This window comes from Somniosus microcephalus, chromosome 25 (assembly GCF_052327205.1).
Source record: "Somniosus microcephalus isolate GS21.2 chromosome 25, FLI_Smic_1.0, whole genome shotgun sequence".
Classification (NCBI taxonomy): domain Eukaryota; kingdom Metazoa; phylum Chordata; class Chondrichthyes; order Squaliformes; family Somniosidae; genus Somniosus; species Somniosus microcephalus.
The window spans coordinates 35,138,565-35,164,988 of NC_141011.1; the positions used below are offsets into that span (position 1 = coordinate 35,138,565).

At 46.5% G+C, this 26,424-nt stretch overlaps 1 protein-coding gene across 4 annotated transcripts in view; it reads left to right on the forward strand.

Annotated features, from left to right (window-relative positions):
• Positions 1-26,424, forward strand: part of LOC147100682 (uncharacterized) — a 269,041-nt gene that overhangs the window by 113,044 nt on the left and 129,573 nt on the right. For all 4 annotated transcript variants that reach the window (XM_085967190.1, XM_085967189.1, XM_085967192.1 and 1 more), the window contains 5 exons: positions 690-746; positions 14,871-15,001; positions 17,659-17,713; positions 22,164-22,256; positions 26,100-26,234. In XM_085967190.1, coding sequence (XP_085823316.1) covers positions 690-746; positions 14,871-15,001; positions 17,659-17,713; positions 22,164-22,256; positions 26,100-26,234 — 471 coding nt within the window. The remainder of the gene's footprint in view (positions 1-689; positions 747-14,870; positions 15,002-17,658; positions 17,714-22,163; positions 22,257-26,099; positions 26,235-26,424) is intronic.

The window sequence follows — 26,424 nt, forward strand, 5'->3', positions numbered from 1 at the left end:
GAAAGTACCTATAGTTACACTAGCAGTGAAACTTCATCTGTCATTGTGCTAAGTGAGGTTTGGTGATGCATTTTGTTAGTGTAGGTAATTTTGGGTAATATTGCTTTGTATATATTGTGTATATATTTGTCAATGTATTATTTGAGAATCGATTGCCTTTATTTCTGAAAGTCAAAATAACAAAAAAGGGGTTTTAAATAACTGGTACTAATTTCATTACAGGCAGATCTGCAAAAAAGAAAATGTATTTTTGAATCATGTAATGGCGGACAGAAAGCCCTGAAGATTGCCTTTGGTATTTCAGTGCTCTGCGTGCTAAAGCAGGCTGTTTCCTGTGAAAGCCCAATGCACATCTGAGTGACAGGATTATTTCTGGGTAGTCTGTTTAATGTCTGAATTCTTAAGCTCTGCCCACAGTCCCGCCCTCTTGCTATGTAAAAATGGAATTTTCCATCATGTTCACAGCACAGAGAATAAAGAGAGAAAAAGAACGTCAAGGCCTGACTTAGATGTCAACATTGATGTGGAGGGGATTCACGAGCTGTGGTGCAGGGGTGTGCTGGAGCTCTAGAGGCTGATTTGCATGCTGGGTTATGATAGGATATTGATGCAAGTGATATCAACAGCACGCTGGGCGCTGATTGCAAGATGCAAATACCACTGAGTGATGTCATGGTCTATTTATGCAGGAGCTGCTATGCCAGGGACTGATAGGAGAAGTGGTCCACATCCAACATCTGGAACCTGTGAGTACTGCTCAATTCTTCATGAAAGGCTTTTATTTCCGCTTGCTGGGTTTTTTCTTCATCATTAAAGGGACAGCCAGCCTGGCTGAATTTAGCTGCTTGCTGAACCTAGAACTTGGACAGAAAAATAACAATTTAACAGCCTGCAAACCAGTGAACAACTGACTTCACGAAAAAGTCAACAAGAGAATTTTGTTTTATTAATAAACACTACAAGATGTTAGATTTTTCTTTGAAAGCCTGCAAAACAACTTTTAAACCACATAGCTTCCTTTCACCTTTAATCATTCGATGTGTTTTTTTCCTTCCCCCGCCCCCACAACCCCCTTGCCTTGTACTTTTCTCCATATGATCAAATAGTATTTTATATCGATATTCATGTGCCTGCAGTACTGGATATGGAGACGATGGCAGGAGCTGGGCAGAATTTATGAAGCAGTTGTGTGAAAGTGGATGTTGGCTGCTGGTCATCTTGTCATGAAGGATTGAAAGGTGAAAAGGCTGCTTGGTTGCAAATAACGGTAAGGATGATATCTTCATTAGAACAAACATATGTACAGTAACCTTTATGGACAAAAAAGTTTTAAAATTTTATATGCCTCTTTAGGGGATAGTAGTGGAGTATTACCACTTTAAATGTATCTTGGCAATCTTTTTGCAAAGTTGGAACTTTTACATTTAGAAACTGCATAGTATTTGCCTATATATCTTCCACTTATTGCAAAATCTTAAGACGATGACGTATTAGGGTTCTGTCCCACTAATTATTCTTAAAAGGGGCATGTAAATTCTAAACTTTCTGTTCTTTCCCAAAAAAATGTACAGGATTGTAAATTTTTTTGGAAGGCATTTGAATGAACAACTAACCTGACCTAAAACATTCTGAATCCTGGTATGGCTGACCACAAGAGACAAACAGCTACTTGTACAAATTTACATAAAAAATCTAGATAGTGCCTCTTACCCAATAGCTTATCTCATCTTATAGAAATCTGTACAATTTTTAACCAAATATATAATACCTGCACTGATAAGTCAAAGAATTTCTGGCAAATTATTTTATGTTCTCCATAGATGTTGTCCAAATAGTTTTTAAATTATGAAATTATTTGTTTCGATTCAGATCAGTTCTGATGAGGTTTTTGTATCCTGAATACTGTACACGTGTTATTCTAAAATGGTATTACTGCAGTTTGCAACAGGTTCCTTTTACTGAGTAATAGCTTCCTATTTTATTCCACAAAACCATTTTCAAAGAAAATGTTACTGAAATGACACTTCAAGTTAATAAAACTTTATCCTAGAGCCTCTGGTTATATTGCAATAGATTAAAAATTATAAACATATGTGGCAGAGAAGTAAACCACATGAGAATCAGTGGAATGGACTTGGAAATATAGTTTTTGTAACATCGGGAGAAGTGGACTATCAGTTGAAACCAAAGTATAATTCCAGGAGTAAGTACAGTACCTGTACTCCATACTTAATGAAGGAAAATTACAAAAGGGACTGCTACTCCACGTAGTATGTGCAGCTGAAGACGAAGCATTCAGAAATGAGTTGGACAATTTTCTTGATCCAAGAGTGGTGTGGAGGGAAAATATTTCTGGCAGCGAAGCAACAGGGAGTAGAAAACAACCAACAACCCGAGCAGTTTCCTGAGCATGGAGCTGAGCAGCAGGATGAATTGGATTGGTTGAGTGTCTCTTTCCAAGCTCTCCAGTGATGTTCTACTGCTGTGGAAAAAAGACACAACCTCACTGTGGTAAACCACTGTTTGTATTCCACTGTGTACATGCCTGGACATGCCTCGGCTGACTCCTCCCACAAGTCCTAGTATAAAGGTGACTGCTCCCCAGCCCCTTTGTATTCTGGACCGGTCGACCACTCGAGGCAGACCTTCATTCTTTTGTCAATAAAAGCCTTTAGTTACTCTCTTAACTCTCAGTCCTTTATGAGTAATTGATAGCGCATCACTCACTCCCCAGGTGCTGTCAGGAAACAGGTGACAGATGTGGCTTCACCATGTCCTGACACCGTGACTTGGATCTTTGTGCCTGACTGTTCCTATGCAGGTGATTCTGATGGTACCATACATTGGTGTTGTGGGTAATGTAAATAAAACTCCCAACTATTGAATTGGGCACCTCCACCCAACTGCTATCAGGAGTGAGAAAATAGTGGGTCAGAACTGGTGTCCCACTGCTTCAGGATAGTATGAAACCTGTGCCACTGGTCTACTTTTTTCTGATGTTGTAGCGTTAATATGGTGGGACAGTAAAATCTCACTTGGGAATCCCCCAAGCGCTCAGCTGGCAAAGGCACTGGGCAACTGAACCATACAGATCATGAAGGACCCAGGTCCAGTTCCTGGACAATGCTAAGTAAGTTGGCTGCAGTGTGTACTATCTACAAGATAGAAGAGAGAGACCTGGGGTTGCTTGTGCACAAATCTTTGAAGGTGGCAGGACAGATTACCAAAGCAGTTAATAAAGCATATGGGATCTTGGGCTTTATAAATAAAGGCACAGAGTACAAAAGCCAGGAAGTTATGCTAACCTATATAAAACACTAGTTTGGCCCCAACTGGAGTATTGTGTCCAGTTCTGGGCAACACACTTTAGGAAGGATGTGAAGGCTTTGGAGAGGGCACAGAAGAGATTTAATAGAATGGTTCCAGGGATGAGGGAATACAGTTACTTGGATAGACTAGAGAAGCTGGGGTTGTTCTCCTTGGAGCCGAGAAGGCTAAGAGGAGATTTAATAGAGGTGTTTAAAATCATGAAGGATTTAGATAGAGTAAATAAAGAGAAACTATTTCCAATTGCTAAAGGGTCGATCATGAGAGGGCATAGATTTAAGGTGATTGGCAAAAGAACTGGAGGCGACATGAGGAAAAACTTTTTTATGCAACGAGTGCTTAGGATTTGGAATGGCACTACCTAATAGGGTGGTGGATACAGATTCAAAAGTAGCTTTTAAAAGGGAATTGGATAAATACTTGAAGAAAAAATTGCAAGGATATGGGGAAAGAGCGGGGGAGTGGGACTAACTGGATTGCTCTTCGGAAGAGCCGGCACAGACTCAATGGGCCGAATGGCCTCCCTCTATGATGTACTATTCTATGATTCTATGGAGGTAGCAGTGTCCTGGTGGCTTAGTGGACCGAATGCACCGGCTAATATGGTAGAGACCAGGAAGGTCCCAGGTGTAACCCCTGGTCTGTGCTTTGTTCGATGATCTCATCTGGGATGGCACTGGAGTGCTGTCATTGACCTCAACACTCCGACTTAGGAAGGGAAAAGTTATCTAGAGTTTCTGCTCCTGATTGATTTCCAGCAGCCCCTTCTGGCATGTGTATGTGGATATCGGATGAGGATAGAATCAGGGTTGGATGTAATGTGCCTCCATGCCCGCAAAGCCTTCCGACAGTCAATGCTTGGCTGACATGAAGAATGGATGTTTGGGTGCATACTGGAGGGTGTCTTGACATCTGTGGCACTGCACCCCAGCAAGTGTCAGCACCTTAAAATGAGAAGAAAGACCGAACAGTGGTGAAAGTGAAATTGGCCCATTTCCCTTAAAACTATGCCTCTCATCTAGATGAGGCGTTCAACCATCATTTTTTTGGGCTAAAACAATATTTTTATGAAGTAGTTTGAATTTCCACTTTAATTTCTAAGTACATGTGTATTAATCTTTTAGAAATCAGATAGCTGAATTCCTTCAGATATAGATTTATGCAGGTTTTTTAAACAAGCTATTTCACAAGTTTGTGTTTAAACAAATAAATATTTAAAAAAAAATCTGTTTGTGTGTGTGGTCATTACGTTGAACATTTTATAAAACCTTACTTAGAAATGAATATTCGGTAATTAGAAATGTGATTAAAAATATGATGGAATGGGTTCAGATTATTCAATTAACACTGATATCCCCAGCAACTGCAGGGAATTCAGCTCACTATGACACTGAAACAAACACTAACATTACAATGACAAAGCTACTTATTGTCAGAAACAGCTTCCACAATGGCTTAAAGCTTTTATAAAGATGTGTACTGTCTTCCTTTTTCACTCATTTTTGTTCCTCTTTTTGTTTTAATTTTACTTTTTATTTAATTCTAAATCTTTGTACTTACGTTGTGCACCCCATGCAAGGTACCCTTGTGGTAAACCACTGTTATAGTTATCACTGTATATTGTTCTCACTGTTCTCACTGTCACATCACTACACGAGGTCGCCTCTTGTCGCACTGTTATACCTGGGCTGACCACCTCCGACTCCGCCCATTACCTGCCCAGGTATAAAGGTAGCTGACTGGCTAGTATTCCTCCCTGTTGGATCGGATCACCCACGAGGGTGGGCTCTGTTATTTAGCCAATAAAAACCTTCAGTTACGTTCTTAACTCGTCGCCTTTTATCGGACTAATTGATAGGCATATCAATTTTATTGACTAAATTTTAAAGATGTCTGATAATGAACAGCAACAGCAAGGAGCTCACCCAGCAGCACAGCAACAGCAGCCTCCAGACAACGGGCCACACCAGCCGGCTTGGCTGCAAGCCTTGAAACCACCATACCTGGATCTAAACCCACAGGCACCAAACTCAGCCAACGACTTCAAACACTGGCTGGACTGCTTCGAATCGTACCTGGAGGAAGCCGTCGTCCCTCAGAGATCCAAACTAAGAGTCCTGAAAGCCCAAGCGAGCCCGAGAGTATATACACTCATCCAGGACATGACTACGTACGACGACGCCATCAACCTACTGAAACAGGTAAACTACATGTACACTAGGCATCTCTTAAGATCTCGCCAGCAACAGCCAGGAGAATCGATAGCTGAATTTTCACGAGCGCTGAGACAACTCGGCAGGAACTGTGACTTTAAAGCGGTGACGGCTACTGCGAACATGGAAGACAATGTCCGCGACGCCTTGGTGAGAGGCCTACGTTCCGACTACACACGGCAAAGACTGCTTGAAGCTAAGGACATAGACCTGGACAAGGCCGAAGCCCTCGCCCTCACCCTAGAGGCCACCCAGCAAGACCAGGAAGCGTTTGCCAGGTACTATTCGCGACCCTGGGACTCGGGCCCGACCCCCACCCCACCACCCTTCACAGCGCTGCCCCCGGGACCTACCTCAGCGTCTGCATCACGGATCCGACCGGGCCCGCTAGCCCCGGTACCGGCCCCGACATCAGGCAACCCCGATCGGGCCGCTGGCTGCTTCTTTTGCGGCCAGGAGAAGCATCCGAGGTCGCGCTGCCCAGCCAAAAACTCGACCTGCAAAACCTGCCTCAAGAAAGGCCACTTCTCCAAGGCCTGCAGAAGCAAATCCTCAGAAGCCAGCAGTGCCTCATGCGAACCCTGGGGGCGGCCATCTTTGTGCGGGGCAGCCGAAGCCTGCAGAGCCTCATGGGAAAACCAGGGGCGGCCATCTTTGTGCGGGGCAGCCGAAGCCTGCAGAGCCTCATGGGAAAACCAGGGGCGGCCATCTTTGTGCGGGGCAGCCGAAGCCTGCAGAGCCTCATGGGAACAGCAGGGGCGGCCATCTTTGTGCGGGGCAAACGATTTAAACAGAGCCTCATGTGAACTACGGGGGCCGCCATCTTCGCCGCCATCTTGTCATGACAACGACGCGCTCATCTACACCCTAGCTTCCGTGACCCTGGATCAAGCCCGCCCGCACCACCTGGCCAGCTCAATGATGGACATCAAAGTCAACGGCCACGCCACGACCTGCCTGTTCGACAGCGGAAGCACGGAGAGCTTCATCCACCCAGACACGGTGAGCCACTACTCCCTCCCCGTCCTGCCAACGCGCAGCCGCATCTCGATGGCATCGAGGTCGCACGCCACAGACATCAGCGGCTACTGTGTCGTGACATTGTCGGTTAAAGGGACAGAGTATAAAAATTTTAAACTCCTCGTACTCCCCCAGCTGTGCGCTGCCGTCATACTAGGGCTGGACTTCCAATCCCACCTCCAAAGTGTAACCCTAGCATACGGTGGACCCCTCCCCCCACTCACAGTCGACAACCAGCGAAAGTTAAACCGCCCACCGCGTAACACCTGCAGCCTATCCACCCTCAAGGTACCGCCACCTTCCCTGTTCGCTAACCTCACCCCCGACTGCAAACCTGTCGCTACTAAGAGCAGGCGGTACAGCGCTGGGGACAGAGCCTTCATTAGCTCTGAGGTGCAGCGACTCCTGAAAGAGGGCATTATTGAGGGGAGCAGCAGCCCCTGGCGTGCCCAGGTGGTGGTAGTCAAGACCGGCGACAAAAATCGCCTGGTTATCGACTACAGCCAGACCATAAACAGATACACCCAGCTGGACGCATACCCCCTCCCCCGCATATCGGACATGGTCAATGAGATTGCACAATACCGCGTATTCTCGACCATCGACCTCAAGTCGGCCTACCACCAACTCCCCATCAGCCCGGAGGACAGCCAGTACACCGCCTTCGAGGCGAATGGCCGCCTCTACCAATTCCTTAGGGTCCCCTTTGGTGTCACCAACGGGGTCTCGGTTTTCCAACGGGAGATGGACCGGATGGTTGACCAGAACGGACTACAGGCCACTTTCCCCTATCTCGATAATGTCACCATCTGCGGCCGCAACCGGCAGGACCATGACGTGAATCTGGAGAAATTCCTCCGTACGGCCCAACGGCTGAACCTCACCTACAATAAGGAGAAATGCGTGTTTAACACAGCGCGCCTTGCCATCCTTGGCTGTGTAGTAGAGAACGGAGTCATCGGCCCCGACCCCGAAAGAATGCGCCCCCTCATGGAGCTACCCCTCCCCCACTGTCCAAAAGCACTTAGGAGAACCCTGGGGCTTTTCGCCTACTATGCCCAATGGGTACCCAATTATGCGGACAAAGCCAGACCCCTCCTGAAAACCACATCCTTCCCCCTCACGGAAGAGGCGTGCGCGGCCTTCTCCCTCATTAAGGGAGACATAGCCAAGGCCACAATGCACGCAGTGGATGAGTCAATCCCCTTCCAAGTGGAGAGCGATGCATCCGACTTCGCCCTAGCCGCTACCCTTAACCAGGAGGGTAGGCCGGTAGCCTTCTTCTCAAGGACCCTACAGGGCCCCGAGACCCGACACTCGTCGGTCGAGAAGGAAGCCCAGGCAATTGTGGAGGCAGTACGGCGCTGGAGGCACTACTTGGCAGGCAAACGATTTACCCTCCTCACCGACCAACGCTCGGTTGCCTTCATGTTTAATAACAAGCTGAGGGGCAAGATCAAGAACGACAAAATCTTGAGGTGGAGAATCGAGCTTTCCACCTATGATTATGAGATCTTGTACCGGCCCGGTAAACTGAACGACCCCCCTGATGCTCTTTCACGCATTACATGCGCCAGCGCGCAAAGTGATAGACTTCAGACCCTCCACAATGACCTCTGCCACCCCGGAGTCACCAGACTCTACCATTTCATTAAGGCCCGCAACCTGCCATACTCCATCGAGGAGGTCAGGACCATGACCAGGAACTGCCAGATCTGTGCTGAGTGCAAACCGCACTTCTATAAGCCGGACAGAGCAAGCCTGATCAAGGCCACCCGCCCCTTCGAGCGTCTGAGCATCGACTTCAAGGGGCCCCTACCGTCATCCGACCGTAATGTGTACTTCCTCAACATCGTTGATGAGTACTCCCGTTTCCCCTTTGCCTTCCCCTGCCCAGACATGACCAGTAACACGGTCATTAAATGCCTGAACAAACTCTTCGCCTTGTTCGGGTTCCCGAACTATATACATAGTGACCGGGGCGCCTCCTTCATGAGCGAGGAACTCCGTCAGTTCCTATTGGAGAGGGGTATTGCAGCAAGCAGGACCACCAGCTACAACCCCCGAGGGAACGGCCAGGTGGAAAGAGAGAACGCGACGGTATGGAAGGCCACCCTCTTAGCCTTAAAGTCTAAGGGCCTCCCAACCTCCCGCTGGCAAGAGGTCCTCCCGATTGCGCTGCACTCCATCCGGTCACTACTTTGCACTGCCATTAACACCACCCCCCATGCTCGAATGTTTGTCTTCCCCAGGAAGTCGACTACGGGAACCACCCTACCAACCTGGCTGACCTCTCCGGGACCCGTCTTGCTGCGAAAGCACGTGAGGGCCCATAAAACGGACCCCCTGGTCGAGAAGGTGAACCTCCTGCACGCCAACCCCCAGTACGCCTATGTGGCTTACCCAGACGGACGGGAGGACACTGTCTCCTTACGAGACCTCGCACCCTCACCCCCCCCTCCCAACCCCCCGAGTCCAGCCGAGGTAGACGGCATGCCGGAACCCCACGAGCCTTTGCCGACTACGCAGACACCAGCTTTAACACCGGATAATGTAACACCGCCGCTGCGACGATCGGAGAGGCTAACGAAGCCTCCGGACAGACTGACATACCAGAGCTGGTAATACACTTCACCCCGCCGGACTCTAATCTAAACAAGGGGTGAATGTGGTAAACCACTGTTATAGTTATCACTGTATATTGTTCTCACTGTTCTCACTGTCACATCACTACACGAGGTCGCCTCTTGTCGCACTGTTATACCTGGGCTGACCACCTCCGACTCCGCCCATTACCTGCCCAGGTATAAAGGTAGCTGACTGGCTAGTATTCCTCCCTGTTGGATCGGATCACCCACGAGGGTGGGCTCTGTTATTTAGCCAATAAAAACCTTCAGTTACGTTCTTAACTCGTCGCCTTTTATTGGACTAATTGATAGGCATATCAACCCTATTATAGATCATTTATATTTTTAAATTCTAAAGCCTATATATTACTAGGCATGATGTTAGTGTATTAAGATGGTTTTTATGACATCACAGGCTGGATTTTACTCACCGAGACGCGTTGGGGGCGGGACTGCTGCTTTCTGGGTTCTAGTCCCGCCCCCAGCGACATCCGACGCACAGACGCTATTTTCCCCTGATTGGCCTTGTGAAGCCCGCCCTGCAGGCTTGCTGGCCAATTGAGGGAAAGCCGGTGTCAGATGACGTCAGTTGATGACGCTTCATCTGCCGGTTTTCTTAAAGGCACATGAACCATAAATTTTTGGCAGATGATTTAACAGCATTACGGTGCTGTCAAACATTGACAATCACTGTACGAAGGTGAGCACTTGCACCCAGACTCTCCAGTGACTCTCTCCTTAGGATGAAACAGATGGCAGCTGCAGGTGAGGGTACAGAAGCAATCTGTCACTTCTCCCAATGAGGTGAGGCCACACAAACACTTCAAAGCGTGTCACCTACAGAAAAATCTAAACACATTAAAAATGACTTTCCCAACATTTCCTTACCTCTGATGCTCACCAGTGTCCCATTACATCCTTCACACCACTTCTGCAGCTGTCATCTATACATCAACATAACAACAGACCCACAGCACGCCTCACTTACCCTGACGGGCTCCCCGACATCGGGAAGCCCGCAGCAGAAGTCTAAAAATTGGAAAAAGCCTCTTAACTGCCTGTTAACTACCTGTTAACAGGCAGTTAAGTGGCTATAATCCTCTTCCCGCCGCTAGGAGTCGGGGACCCGACTCCCGGGAAGATTGGTTGGAGGTGGGTTGGGAGCGGGTTCGGGACCCGCTCCCATTCTTTTTGACTTGCCCAGCAGTCCCGCCTCCTCAGGGCTGGTAAAATCCAGCCCCGCTTGTCCATAGTTTTAACAAAGACATTAACTTGTTTATTTTAAGTGGATTAACATCTCCATTAAAATAACTGACAAAATAATATCTTATAAATTAATTAAGCGTTTGTACACTAATATTGCACACAATCATTTTTAGGTTTAAATACCTCTTTTTCTAATCTTTCAAGGTCTCACCATTCATTCTGGAAGACAGTCCCATCTTGCTCGAATTTGACCAAAAAACAGCTGACATCAGTTTACGACTAATAAGATCTCAAACATTAAAAATTTGAGAGAATACTCTTAATTCAAAGTCCTACCCTCCCCCCCCCCCCACTATGAAATATTAAAGTAAAAAAGATATTGAGAATGTCGAGCCTGTAAAAGTACCCTCTTAGAGACTTTTCATACTGCCTGATGATGTATACTGGGTTGTTTCTATTTTTTGGTGGTGTTGGTTGAGAGAGGAATGTTGGGCAGGACACTGAAATAACTCCCTGCTGTTCTTCAAATAGTGCCATGGGATTTTTTAGCATCTCCCCATCGAACCACTGAAGACCGAGCCTCGATTTAATTTCTTATCCAAAGGATGACACCTCTGATATACAATACTGCCTCTGCACTGCAGTACCAGCGTAGTTTATGTGCTAGTCCCGCGTATAAGGCTTGACCCCACACTTTCTTGACCCTAAGGCAGGAGCCATGTATGTAGTTACATGGTTTGCCTTCATAATAAGTCACTGCACTCCAAAAGTAATTCACTGTGTGAGGCGGGGTTTTTGTTGCCTCTTCCAGGAGATTGCAGGACGGGGAGGGATGGGGGGGTGAAGGGGTGGATGGTGTATTGCACAATGCTTTAATGGGACAGGCTGGATGGACCAGTTGGTCTTTTCTTGTCCTTTTTCATATGTTCTTTAATGAGATTTTAATTACGTGATAAAATGCTAGATATGGATCTATCTCTGGTAAGATCTATCCCTAAGTAGGGATTTGTATCTTTCCCTGTCCTGTATGTCCTCTTGTGCTCAAATGCAACTCAAGTGTTTAGCACTGGTCAAGGCACAATAAAACTGTAGATAAACAAAATTGTATCACTTCGTCATTTCTGAGAAGGCTTGGTTGGGGGTTTCTCCCCACATTTTTTCTCTTTTTCTCCAGAAGATACTGGGTTTCACAGTTACTGGCAGCCCTCTGGTTCCTCACCCAAGTCTCCATTCGTCATCTGTAAGCCTAGACAGTAATTGTTGGTAGGCTGTTTAATCATGCGGGGAATCACAGCCAGGTGTGACACTACACTCATGCGATGTTCACACACCAATTGTAGCAACCTTACTGTCACGCTGACTGAAATTGGCCAATTCGGTATATACTGGAGATCAAATTTGGAATCTTCTGGCCTGTATAGTTCAGTGGCTCTGCCCACTAGGCCATGAGAGGAGATGCTTGTGATTGGTTTTCTGTTCTTATCTTTAATTTCCTTGGGGGCTAACTTCGGTTGATTTGCGCTTCCCGTTAGTGCCCTAAGAGGGCGCTAACAGGGCGCAAATCAACTAGCGCCTGGGCGCGGCGCTGCTAACGCCCCCTGTGAAATTCAGCGGGAAGTTAGCAGCGGCACTGTGCCGCCGGCGATGATGTCATCACCATGCGAAGTGCCCTGCTCGCGCCCTGGCTGTAACATTGGGTGGCGCCCCCTGACTTGCCGCCGGACACTATGTCCGCCGGGGTCAGGGGCCTACCTGCGGTCGGGGCGGCGCTAGTTAAAGGGGGAAGTGGCGGGCCCCCGTTGATGTCCCCGGCCCCCATGAAGTTCCCCCGCGGGGTGCCGGCTGCTCTCCGTGAGCCCGGCACTCCTCTTGAGTGCCAGGCTTGTTTGCCGGCACTCCCGATCGCTGGTGGCCCAGCTGGGCGCCGGGACGCACAGCGCCAGGCTCCTCCCCTTTAATAAGGGGAGAAAGGCCTGTAGTACCATGACGCGACGTGCCGCAGCACGTGGCGCTGTGGCACGTAGCACCACGATATTGCCTCGCGGTGCCCCAAGAGGGACGCGGGGCGCTTCCAGTAGTGCCCCTCCTCCCTCTCGGGGTGTTACCTGGGAAAATCAGCCGCAGGGGTGCTAACTTTTTTGGGGCGCTAAAATTAGCACCCCGCGAAGGTAGCGCCCCAAAGGGGGGGGGCTACCCAATTTTTACCCTTTTATGTTTTGTTTCTGTCCTTTCTCTATGCTTCCTCTTATTTTCCGCCCTAATTTCCTCGCCTCTTTCCTTCTTTCTATCCTGCTCTTCCTAATTCATATTTTCCTACTTTCATGTACTCCTTTTTGTTTGTTTCTTTATTCCTTTTTTTTCCTCTTCTTGACATGTTTTTCTGCATTAACGAGACTCTATATATTCAAGTTGTTACTCTCTTCTGTACTTTTCATTTTCCTCCCCTTAATAGCAGACCACATACAGTCATGGCAAATGCACAGTACCCAACAGGAGAGGCTTGAATCAGGGCCAATGTTAATGGTGAATGGAGACCAAGTTCATGACTCCGTACACCTTTCCAGTCTCATTACTGTAAAGCAATATTTTGAAAATTACAAAAAGCAAGTCCAATAGTCAAAGTAGAAATTAGTTATTTTCCTGTAGCATTGCTCATTTTTTTTTATTCGTTCCTGGGATGTGGGCATCGCTGGCAAGGCCAGCATTTATAGCCCATCCCTAAATTCCTTTGAGAAGGTGGTGGTGAACCGCCTTCTTGAACCGCTGCAGTCGTGTGGTGAAGGTACTCACATAGGGTTGTTGGGGAGGGAGTTCCAGGATTTTGACCCAGTGACGATGAAGGAACGGCGATATATTTACAAGTCAGGATGATGTGTGACTTGGAGGGGAACTTGGAGATGATGGTGTTCCCATGCGCCTACTGCCCTTGTCCTTCTAGTTGGTAGAGGTCGTGGGTTTGGGAGGTGCTGCCAAAGAAGCCTTGGCGAGTTGCTGCAGTGCATCTTGTAGATGGTACACATTGCAGCCATGGTGCGCCGGTGGTGGAGGGAGTTAATGTTTAAGATGGTGGATGGGGTGCCAATCAATCGGGCAGCTTTGTTCTGGATGGTGCCGAGCTTCTTGAGTGTTGTTGGAGCTGAACTCATCCAGGCGAATGGAGAGCATTCTATTACACTCCTTACTTGTGCCTTGAGGTGAGACACTTGCCGCAGAATACCCAGCCTCTGACCTGCTCTTGTAGCCACAGTATTTATGTGGCTGGTCCAGTTAAGTTTCTGGTCAATGGTGACCCCCAGGATGTTGATGTTGGGGGACTTGGCGATGGTAATGCCATTGAATGTCAAGGGGTGGTAGTTAGACGCTCTCTTGTTGGAGATAGTCATTGCCTGGCACTTGTGTGGCGTGAATGTTACTTGCCACTTATCAGCCCAAGCCTGAATGTTGTCCAGGTCTTGCTGCATGCGGGCATGGACTGCTTTATTATCTGAGGAGTTGCAAGTGAAACTGAACACTGCAATCATCAGCGAACATCCCACCTCTGATCTTATAATGGAGGGAAGGTCATTGATGAAGCAGCTGAAGATGGTTGGGCCTAGGACACTGTCCCGAGGAACTCCTGCAGCGATGTCTTGGGGCTGAGATGATTGGCCTCCAACAACCAAAACCATCTTCCTTTGTGCTAGGTATGACTCCAGCCAGTGGAGAGTTTTTCCTCTGATTCCCATTGACTTCAATTTTATTTGGGCTCGTTGATGCCACACTCGGTCAAATGCTGTCTTGATGTCAAGGGCAGTCGCTCTCACCTCACCTCTGGAATTCAGCTCTTTTGTTCATGTTTGGACCACGATTGTAATGAGGTTTGGAGCCGAGTGGTCCTGGCGGAATCCAAACTGAGCATCAGTGAGCAGGTTATTGGTGAGTAAGTGCCGCTTGATAGCACTGTCAGCAACACCTTCCATCACTTTGCTAATGATTGAGGTAGACTGATGGGGCGGTAATTGGCTGGATTGGATTTGTCCTATTTTCATGGAGAACATTTATTTTAAAAATGTAATTCATAGAATAGAATCATACAACACAGAAGGAGGCCATTTGGCCCATTGTGTCTGTGTTGGCTTTTTGAAAGAGCTATCCAATTAGTCCCAATTGAGTAAGCCTGACTCCATTTGCTTATAAATTAAGTCCTATGCTTTTCAAGAACCCAGGACTTTAACTTAGTTCAATTTTTAGTTAAAACTTTTAAATGGTGAGTTATTTCAGCTTTCAGTTTCTGTGACAATGTCAATGACTGCTTTCTGTTTTGTTCTGAAATGTGATGAGCAGATCTGATTGGTTCCTACTAACCACATGCCTGATTATAGCATGTAGCTAGCATAGACCCAATCAGAAAGACAGGAGCATCTCAACATTCATTTAATATAGACAGAATGCTTTTTATTAGTAAGATGAGAATGAATGCTTTTCCTCCTTATCCTAGGTTGGTTTTTATCATTTTGCTCATTCGTTTGTCCGAGGGAATTGGAGAAATGAGCAGGAAAGCACCTTCTCACTATTGGCTAAATCTTGCCATGACATTGACATCATCAACAGTTTGATGTTCGGAAAGAGGTGAAAAACAATTACAAACCATGCATGTAATGGAAGGTGATAACTTTGGTGCTTATATTATTTGGAATAAGAAAATAAATCTATTAAGAAGGTCCCAGGTTCAATTGCAGGTCTGTGCCGAATGATCTGGTTTTAGTTGCAATTGACTGTGTCACCCCATTAGGGAGGGTTTCTGCTGCTAATCACTATCAAATTACACTTGCTGGAAATTGCACATGGGTGGATTTTGGATGAGTACAGGATCGAGCTGAGCTGTGATGCACTTTTTGATAGAACAGCTTCCCAACAGTCACTATACAGGCTCACACATGAAGAATGATTAATTTCTATGAACATTTTTTTCTGGTGGGGAGGGTGAAGCTGTCCAAAGATAGTACCTGAAGGATACAATTCAAGGGCCTAGAAATTGGGTTGGGGCGCCAAAGTGGCGCAAAAGTCGCCTGAGCGCAGGATTTAGTGCAGCGATCGGAGTAATACCGATCGGCAGAAATTCAGTTTCAGTGCTGCTCGAGGGACATGGGGCGAGGCTCGAGGCGCTCCGCGTCCCTCTTAGGGCGCTGAAACTGATTATCGCAGCGCAACGTGCCGCAGCGCCACACGCTGCGGCACGGCACGCTGTGGTACTGCAGGCCTTCCTCCCACTGTTAAGGGGGAGGTGCCTGCAACAGCGCGATCCCCGCTCGCGAGTGCTGGCAAATGAGCCCGGCACCAAGGAGAAGTGCCGGGCTCTCGGGAAACAGCCGGCAATGCCGCCGGGGGGGGGGGGGGGGGGGGGGTGGTTAGGAGGCCGGGGACGGAGGTGCTGGCAGGCGGCCGCCGAAAAAGTGGCCGCCCCGCACCTCCACCTTAACTTGCGCCGCTGCCGGCACAGTAAGGCCCCGTGCACCGGGCGCGGGTAGCGAACGGCGCAACTGCAGCGTTCGCTACCAAACATCGCGAACGGGGCACGAATGGGGCGCTGCGCACACCGATGACGTCATTGGTGGCGGCGCAGCGCAAATGCCTAATGCCACCATTAGCGCCCCTACTGAATATCGCGGGAGACGCAGCCAGTGGCACTACAGCCACTGACTGCCTCTTTAGGCGCTAACAGGTGGCGCTACTCACCCAATTTCTCCCCCATTGAGTGTAAAGGGAAACATTTTTTCCCCCGCTAATGAGAACAGCAAACTCCCAGTACTTGGTTCCATGAATGCTCCAACAGAAACCACTAGATTAGCGGATGCAGTATTTGTAACTCCCAAGGCACAGTTACGTTATGTGTTCTGGAAACTATTACATTTGTCTGCTTCACTGTAGCTACTGGCTATGTTCATTCAACATCAATAATTTAAAGAATTTTTAATACTATCAAGTAAGAACCCTTTTAACATAAGCTATGATTTGATGGCAACTGCTGTAACTTGTGTTTTTTTTTTGGACGGTGTAAGTTCGCTCGAGGACTGTTTTAAATGGTTGTTTATTAGATGTAAAGCCCAACCCAGTAGGCGCTAGTGTTGGAGCATTGGCTGCCCCGAGGACTGTAAATCCCAGTTTCCATTGATGTTTGAACTTGCCTGCCCTTGTTGGAAAAGTCTAGCTAGTTTTCATGCAGTTGAACAGAAAGGGATGAAGGAACTGAGGGAAAGTACTACCCCACAGGACCGCACCGTTTTACCAGTTGCACTGGACCATTGATTATTTGGCAGTCTGGATTAATCTGAGCAAAAGCAAAAGTGTTTTATGGCAGCAAGTGAGATTGGAGTTCAAAACGGAAAAATAGAATATTAAAAGTAACATGCTTGACCCAGGCATTGCCTAATCTTGGCGGAGTGCACATATTGTAGACCTGCCTCTGAGATTATACATAACTTGCTATCAGCTCCCCAGTGGGTCTTTGAGTTTATCCTGTGAATTTCCACACAAACCAGGAAGACCCCACGTTTGATCCCCATTCTGTGCCGAGTTTGCTGATATCAGTCAAGGCAATGACCTCTGCGTCAAGGAAAGGAAAATTGGCCAGACTTCCCACTCCTGATGGGTAATTATGACCGCAGTTCCTGTTCCAATTCTTAGTGGATGTAAGTGCGCTGCCTAAGGCTGTCTGTAGCTTACCACAGATTAACACTAGATTATTCATTCTTCAACATCCTACCATTTATTGTGTATTCATCCACCCAGTGGCAGTGGCACTGGCAAGGTCGGCATTTATTGCCCATCCCTAGTTTCCCTGATAAGATGGTGGTGGGCTTTCCTGAACACTGAACTCTTTATAACAACTGAGTGGTTTGCTAGGCCACTTCAGTGGTCATTTAACAGTCAACCACATTGGTGTGGGACTGGAGTCACGTATAGGCCAGACTGGTTTCCTTAAAGGACATTCGTGAACCAGTTGGGTTTTTACAACAGTCTGACAGCTTCGTGGTCACTTTTATTGATAGCAACTTTTTTATTTCCAGATTTTTTAAACTGAATTCAAATTCTCAAACTGCCGCAGTGGGATTTGTACTCATGTTTATCTGGATTATTAGTTCAGGCCTCTGGATTACTAGCCCAGTGACATAACCGCTACACTATCGTACCCCGACCTAGGCTACAAGGATGGCTGGCGTGGAATATAAAATGTTACATCGGTGCAATAAGAAGCCATTTGATCAGACATCTCATTTCCTTTTAAGGTGCATCAAGATTTCATCATTTGGATCTCTCTCACATTTTACCAAAGAGAACAAGGTTAGTGTCTTTTTTAAATTTGTAACCAACCAACGCACCAATTTGTGTCTCATATCCTGGACTTGTAGTCCTGTAGAACCATGAAAGTTTACAGCACAGAGTGAAGCCATTTGGCCCATTGTGTCTGTGCCGGCTCTTTTCTAGAGCAATCCAAAACAAATTCCATTGTCCTGCTTTTTCCCCATACCTCTGTATCTTCCTCTGCTTCAGGTGTTCCTGCTATTAATATACATATAATGTTGGGTAAATATAGCTCATGGCATGATACAAAGTCATACAGACAAGAAGCTTCCAGGTTACTTCTTGGTCTGTGCTGAGTTGGCTGATTTCATGGCAATCAGTAGTTAGGGCACTTAGCAAATATTAAGAATTGAACTGGGACTTTCCTGGTCATGTAGTTCAGTTATTCACTAGATAAACTGAGTCATCAGGGGAGCTATTTCAATATATTTCTGGGTGGATGGAATAGGGCAGTTGGAATGTACAGTTTCACTGAATTACAATCTGTGTCTGACTTTCTATTATTTGAGAATCAGCTTATTGAGGTTATTCAGAGATTGCTCTTGATATGCACTGTGTGGATTTTGTGCCTCAGCCAAGGTTCCCACTCCTGATCACTATCCTGATCCTGATCACCGCGTACCCCACAAAAATTTAGGCGGAAGATTGGTTCTGCTACCTTCAGGGATCTGTGGACATGCACTCCAAGATCCCTCTGTTCCTCTACACCTCTCAGCATCCTACCATTTATTGTGTATTCCCTTGCCTTGTTAGCCCTCCCCAAATGCATTACCTCACATTTCTCCAACTTAAATTCCATTTGCCACTTTTCTGCCCACCTGACCAGTCCATTGATATCTTCCTGCAGTCTACAGCTTTCTTTCTCGCCATCAACCACCCAACCAATTTTTATATCATCTGCAAACTTCTTAATCATGCCCCCTACATTGAAGTCTAAATCATTTATATATTTATACCACAAAAAGCAAGGGACCTAGTACTGAGGCCTGCGGAACCTCACTGGAAACAGCCTTCAGTCACAAAAACACCTGTCGACCATTACTCTTTGCTTCCTGCCACTGAGCCAATTTTGGATCCAACTTGCCACTTTCCCTTGGATCCCATGGGCTTTTACTTTTCTGACCAGTCTGCCATGTGGTACCTTGTCAGAAGCCTTGCTAAAATCCATGCAGAACATCAAAACGTGCTACCCTCATCGACCCTCCTTGTTACCTCCTCAAAAAATTCAATCCAGTTAGTCTGACATGACCTTCCCTTAACAAATCCATGCTGATTGACCTTGATTAATCTGTGCCTTTCTAAATGACGATTAATATTGTCCCTCAGAATTTTGTTCCAATAATTTGCCATCCACTGAGGTTAGGTTGACTGGCCTGTAATTACTCGGTCTATCCCTTTTTAAACAACGGTACAATGTTATGTGAGAATCCCCCTTTTGGGACCTCTATTCCAAATGATTCGATGTTGACCTGTATTGGTGGCAGTGATTTAAAACTTTATTCAGCACAAGCAAGGATCAATACAATTACTGTATCTTAAGCAGCAGTTTACAAGGTATAATGAATAGTTATACTACCCCGTTATGCCTTGAGTAAAAGAAAGAGTCATCTACACCCTCTGGCTCGTGGCCCCTCTGCTCTGTCTCCACCTCTGAGTGCCTCTCCGAATTCAGCGAACTCGACTCAAATCATCTACCCTGGAGCACTGCTGGGGTCCACTTCTTATACCGTTAGTTTCAACTCAAACCTATGGAGCTTCCCTGGACCTATCACCGGTTGACACTTCACCTTCCTTTCTTTCTCCATAGGATCTCTCGTATCACCTGACCTTCTGCAGTCCTTTTTCTTGTGCTTTTTTTTTCACAGTTGTTAAGCTATTCCAAGAACCTTGGTTGACATGCAGGCCCCTTTCCTATCTGTCTGCTTTGGTACATTATCAGTCTAGTTGCTATGCTTGAGCAGTTCCCAGCCCTTTTCCAAGGTCCTGCTGTAATATTCCAATGTACCATTGTTCAGTTATATGTATATTCAAAGTGCTCCTTCTACTGCCCCCGCCACACAGTGCTGCCCCCCGATTATCAAAATCCACGACAAGGCCTTGGACAAAGTGGACCACTTTCCATACCTCGGGAGCCTACTGTCAACAAGGGCAGACGTCGACGACGAAGTCCAACACCGCCTTCAGTGTGCCAGTGCAGCCTTCGGTCGCCTGAGGAAGAGAGTGTTTGAAGACCAGGACCTCAAACCCGGCACTAAGCTCATGGTCTACAGGGCAGCAGTGATACCTGCCCTGCTGTATGCCTCAGAGACATGGACCATGTACAGCAGGCACCTCAAAGCACTGGAGAGGTACCACCAACGTTGCCTCCGCAAGATCCTGCAAATCCATTGGCAGGATAGGCGCACCAACGTCAGTGTTCTTGCTCAGGCCAACATCCCCAGCATCGAAGCTCTGACCACGCTCAATCAGCTCCGATGGACGGGTCACATTGTCCGCATGCCCTATAGGAGACTCCCAAAACAAGTGCTCTATTCGGAGCTCCGGCACGGCAAGATAGCCCCAGGTGGGCGGAGGAAACACTTCAAGGACACCCTCAAAGCCTCCTTGAAAAAGTGTAACATCCACCGACACCTGGGAATCCCTGGCCCAAGACCACACAAAGTGGAGGAAAAGCATCCGGGAAGGCGCCGAACACCTCGAGTCTCTTCTCCGGGAGCAAGCGGAAGCCAAGCGCAAGGAGTGCACATCAACCCAAGCACCCCACCCACCCGCCCCTTTAACCACCGTCTGCCCCACCTGGGACAGAGACTGTAGGTCCCGCATTGGACTCATCAGTCACCTGCGAACTCATTTTAAATGTGGAAGCAAGTCATCCTCGGTTCCGAGGGACTGCCTAAGAAGAAGAATATGTATATTGTGATAAATGTTTGCTCTTTATTTAGTCAAGTAAGCCATTATTTTCCCATCTACCCTTTAAGCTAATTATGATCGTCTACATATATAAAACAAGTATTAATAAGCAAATTAATAAGAAAAAAGTCGATAACCTTACAGTTAGCAGTCCTCCAGTCTTCCGGAACCATACCTGTAGCCAGAGGGAATTAGAAAATGATGGTCAGAGCCTCCGTTATTTCCTACCTTCCTTCTCTTAACAGCCTGAGATACATTTCATCTGGGCCTGGCGATTTATCTACTTTCAAAGATGCTAACCCCCTTAATATTTCCTCTCTCACTATGTTTAGCTCATCTAATATTTCACACTCCTCCTCCTTAACTACAATGTCTACATTATCCTTCTCTTTTGTGAAGACAGACGCAAAGTATTCATTAAGAACCATACCCACGACTTCCGCCTCCACACACAGGTTACCTTTTTGGTCTCTAATAGGCCCTACCCTTTCTTTAGTTATCCTTTTGCTCTTTATGTATTTATAAAACATCTTTGGGTTTCCTTGATTTTACTTGCCAATATTTTTCATGCCCTCTCTTTGCTTTCCTAATTTCCTTTTTAATTTCACCCTTGCACTTTCTATTCTACACTCCTCTAGGCTTTCCGCAGTATTTAGCTCTCGGTATCTGACATAAGCTTCTCTTTTTTGCCTTATCCTACCCTGTATGCCCCTTGACATCCAGGGGTTTCTAGATTTGGGAGTACCACCCTTTCTCTTTGTGGGAACATATTTGCTCTGAACCCTCACTGTCTCCCCCTTGAATGCCTCCCACTGCTCTGACACTGATTTACCTTCAAGTAGCTGTTTCCAGTCCAATTTTGCTAAAATACATCTCAGCTTAGTAAAATTGGCCTTTCCCCATTTGAGAACTTTTACTCCCGGTCTATCTTTGTCCTTTTCCATAACTATGCTAAATCTAACTGAATTATGATCACTACCACCAAAATGCTCTCCCACTGATATCTCTTCCACCTGCCCAACTTCATTCCCTAAAACTAAGTCCAGAACTGTCCCTCTCTTACTGGGTTTGCTATGTACTGGCTAAAAAAGTTCTCCTGGATGCATTTTAAGAATTCTGCACCCTCTATACCTTTAACACTGATTCTATCCCAGTTAATATTTAGGGTACTGCCCTATTGTTTTTGCACTTCTTATACATTTGCCTACAAATTTGCTCTAGCAACCCTGGTTTATTTCTTCCTTCCCTTGCCCAGCAGGGAATTGTAGTGTCCCTATTGCCACTAGAGCGGAGATTAACCAACTCAACACGGACTGTGTATCAAAGTTGGCATCTTCTAGTTGGTACAGCTTAGTATCATTATCCACTAGGCCATTGAGAGCGCATTATCAAGGGTAATTTACTCTGTTTCATTGTGTTTTAGTATGCACTCGTATCTAAATGTTGTTGAGTTGTATATTGTCAAGTTTTTGTGCCTTTATATAGGCGAAAAGGACTAACAATTTTCCCTCCTATCCAGCCTAAAGGTGCTGCTGCCCGATGCTTGGATTGTGCTGTGGAGGAGTGCTGCCCATACTCTGCCAAGAAACTTTACCTGGAAGGTGTCAAGAAAGTGAGTAGATTTACAAACACTAGACTGAGCAGATACAGTATACTGAACCACTACTCTGCTCCTATTTAAACCCTCCGCATGCCCGCGGGGGTTAAAATTGGAGCTATATCTTTCATTTAGGCTAGCTCCTCCCCTCATCTTACTGCTTGGGATCCACCTCTCCTTCAGCTGTCCATCTACACAAGGAACATTGTATAAATGTAAGTTATTGTACCTATCGGGGATCAGCTAACTCAGTACAGACCAAGGATTGAATGTGTGACTATCCTGACCTGTATGGCTTGGTACCACACCAGGCAGTGCCTCTACTCACCAGGGACGCAGTGCGGCATATACAAGAGGTGCTTTGTGCAGGCCTGTGTAATTGGAATTTTATTTAACCTAATGAAGCAACAATTTCATTCATAAGCAACAAAGTGACGAATGAGTATGGTCAGACTCGTGAGGGTCAAAAAAGATATATTCTTTTGGTCTTCACTTTTCTCCCCTCCTCTCCTGACGGTATTTACTGATGCTGGGGAACAGATTGATGGGCACAAGTTGATCTCTGGTACTTGACCCAAGTGGCCATTCTTTATGTGGGATCCCAGACAGTGAGTGTCAGCAAACAATTCTACCTCGGTGGGGCCTCACAACGGAGCCTGATCCTGTCCTCATCTGATGTCCATGCATCCGAGCTTTCAAGCAGGATTCATTGGATAGTGATCAGGAGTAGGGTCCCTGGCTGATTTTCCTCTCTCTGGACTTTAGGGACTGAGGGCACTTACAGTGCTCTAGTATCCTCCTGGTTGAGATCAGCTAATTCAGCACAGATCAGGAACCAAACCTTAGGACCTTCCTAGTCTATATGGTTCAGTTACATGTTGCATTCACTGAGAAAATAGGAGAATTAATATCTACTGAATGGTTAATATGCAATTGTCATAAATTGGAATGACTATACTGACCGTGAGGTACACATGCCCAAAACCATCCCGCAACCTTGATGAATGCTGATAAAGAGACACTTCGTTTTTTTCAACTAGTGCAGCCGGCTATCAGAAACACAGATACATGAGTAACTAACAGCAATGTAACAAAAGCACAGGAATAAATCTGTTACCATGGAGAACGGCTTTGCCTTTGTCAGACTAATAGTATAAAGGTCATACAATTAAGCACTCCTTTGTTCAAAAGTTTTTGCAGGCTACACAAATGTGGCCATCTGCTCGTTAAACTCGTGCGGGCCCCCTAATACTGCATGAATGACAAATGGACATTAAAAAAGGAAACTGAATGGGAGAGCAAAAGGCCGGGGTTTGAACAGAGCAGCACAAAAGCCCATGCCTTCTGCCAGGAGAGCAAGGGGATGCTCATCGCGCAGCTGCTAAGCATGACCGATCTGTCTGTGCCAGTATAAGAGGACATCTGGTGAAGCTCGGGCGGTCGGCAGCGAAGCCTGCCTCTTTAGGACTGCATTGTAGCAGCCTGGCACTATCTCTACCAGGTGGAACGCAGTATAAAGAAAAAGGGCAAACCTGATAGGAAAGAAAAGGCCAAAAGGAAACTGTATGATCCAATTAGCAGGGCTCCAAACTTTGTTTAAGCAGTTTTGTCCCCTTGTGTCAGATAACATACTGTATTAAATCACTTTCTATACAGGACCAGCGGCTCAGCCAGCTCCCTGTATTCAGCCTTTTCAACATTCACAACAAATAAAACAATACCTTGTTTACGCTGGCAGCCAGCATTGGCAGCAGCAAGGGGGCTACATCTGTCTAAATCCAACCCCTGATAGCCAGTGTAAATACATCAAATTCTGCACTTCAACTGAGGCTGTGCGGTCAACATGCACGACTTCATTAGAATATTGAAACCCCTGTTTAAGTGGCCTGGGCCTGGATTTTATGGCTTTGGTCAGTCTCTGTCCACAGCATAAGCCTTGCTCATAAAAACTGGAAGCATTAGATGGTTTGGGAACTCAAGTAGGTTTCTTAAAGGGAGAAGATCAGTATTTTTAAAAAACATGTTTTTGTTGCGTTATGTACCTTTCACTACACTTTGGCTCCTGGAATAGTTGTTTTTTTTCTGGGAAGGTCTCTATTCCTTTCCCCGCGACCAGTTTTCTTCATTATTTTTGCTTACAGCTTGCTTTGACGTAACACCTTTACAAAGAGGTGAGGATGGGTATTACTTTGTGGGTTCCAAGTGCGCTGCATAATTGAATGCAGTGAATACTCAGGTGCTCTGCCCATACCAGTCAATACCTAGGGGCCAGCATCTGCACATGTCATTGGAGTCCTATATTCGCCACCTGTGCTTCACAAGACAGGTTACCACAGAGTTGTGCCACCTGTGCCCAATGATCTTCACACAACACCTGGATCAGGGATGGCTCTTCTGGCAGAAGTGAAGGTTAACACAGCACAAAGCTTTTTTACTCCACATACATACAAGCTACCACAGGTGACACACACCGCATCAGGCAGTCTGCAGTGCACACATATTTTGGAAATAACTGTTATATTTGCAAGGACTTTTCCTGTGGGGAGGAGGCATCATCTAGACAGGATGCAATGCTTTCACCAGAGGGCAGGATTCCCTTGAGTGCAGTGCATTGCAGATGATACCCATGTGGGCATCAGGGCTCTGCATATCATCCGCATGGCTTTCATGAAGAGAAAGGGTTTACACTTGATTAATGCTCACATGGTATGCGACCACAAGAACGTCATCATGCACGTCAGTGGCTATCCTCCAGGAAGCAGCCATAATACTTTCACTCTGTAACATGGCCACTGACCCCACTAAGAAAGTGTGTGACAGCAGAGGATCACCATGGTCTGGACACCATAACACCTGTTGGCTAATCCTCTGCTTCAGCCTTCAAGAAAAGGTTGTCGTACGCAATGACTGTGTGTGCAAAAAATCAATGGTCATGCACAGTGCTTCGAATGGTACATCGCAGAGGGGAAGATTGTTGCCATGGTTTATGAGCTGCATGAGAAATGTGACCAAATTGGCCTTCCTCCTGATAGCAGCACACGACTTCCTCATTTACAGCCAGCTTTGAGGGGCCTGCGTAACATCATTGACTTAGTTGGTGACCTTCCTCCATTCAGCTGGCAATTGTACCCTTTTTAATCCTCTGGATATGGATGTCACTGGCAAGGCTACATTTATTGCCCATCCCTAGTTTCCCTGAGAATGTGATGGGACCTAATGAACCAGAACGATCCCTATGGTGATGGTGCTTCCACAATTATGTTGCAGAATTTTGATCCAGTGACGATGAAGGAGCAGCAATATATGTCTTAAGTCACAATGGTGTGTGATTTGAAGAGGAACTTGGCTGTGATGATCCCACGACATTGCTGCTCTCGTCCTTCTCATGGGAGAGATCACAGGGGAGGGAGGTGCTGTCGATACCACCATGGTGAATTGCTGCAGTGCATCCTGCAGATCATACATACTGCATCCACAGTGTGCCAGTAGTGAAGGGGATGAGTATTGAGTCCCGTTCTAGGAGCAACGATTAAGCAAACTGTTCTGTCATGGATGGTGTCAAGCTCCTTGAGTGTTACTGCAACTGCACCCAAATAAACGAGCGGTGAGTGTTCCGCCACACTCCTGACTTGAGCCTCATGGATGGTGGAGAAGCTTTGAGGGGTCAGGAGATGAGCCACTTATTGCAGAGTACCTAGTCTCTGACCTTCTCTTGTAGCCACAGTGTTCGTCCATTTAAGCTTCTGGTCAATGGTGATTCCCAATATGTTGATGGTGGGGGACATGGCAATAGTGGTGCTGTTGATGGTCAGGAGAAAGGCTATTAAGGATTCTGCTTGTTTTTATTTTATTGAGCAGGGTAATAAAGAATGGCCCATCTCAGTCATCTGTGAAGGCTCCGACGTTAATATTGAGTCGGTCACCAAGGCACTTCGTGAAGGTCCATACGGGAGGTGTGTTTATGAATGCGATAATGATGTTGTCACCCATCAGGTAATTATATTTCCAAATACTCAATAAGTAGTACTCTTATTTAAGTTTTATAACTGAGCAGTACAGTAACATAAACTGTAGTACAAGACCTTTGCATGCTTCATATCTGTGCGCTCTATAGTGCGTGAACATTTAGAATTGTAGAAATTTCAGCAAAGAAGGTTATTCAGCCCATTACACCTATACCAGT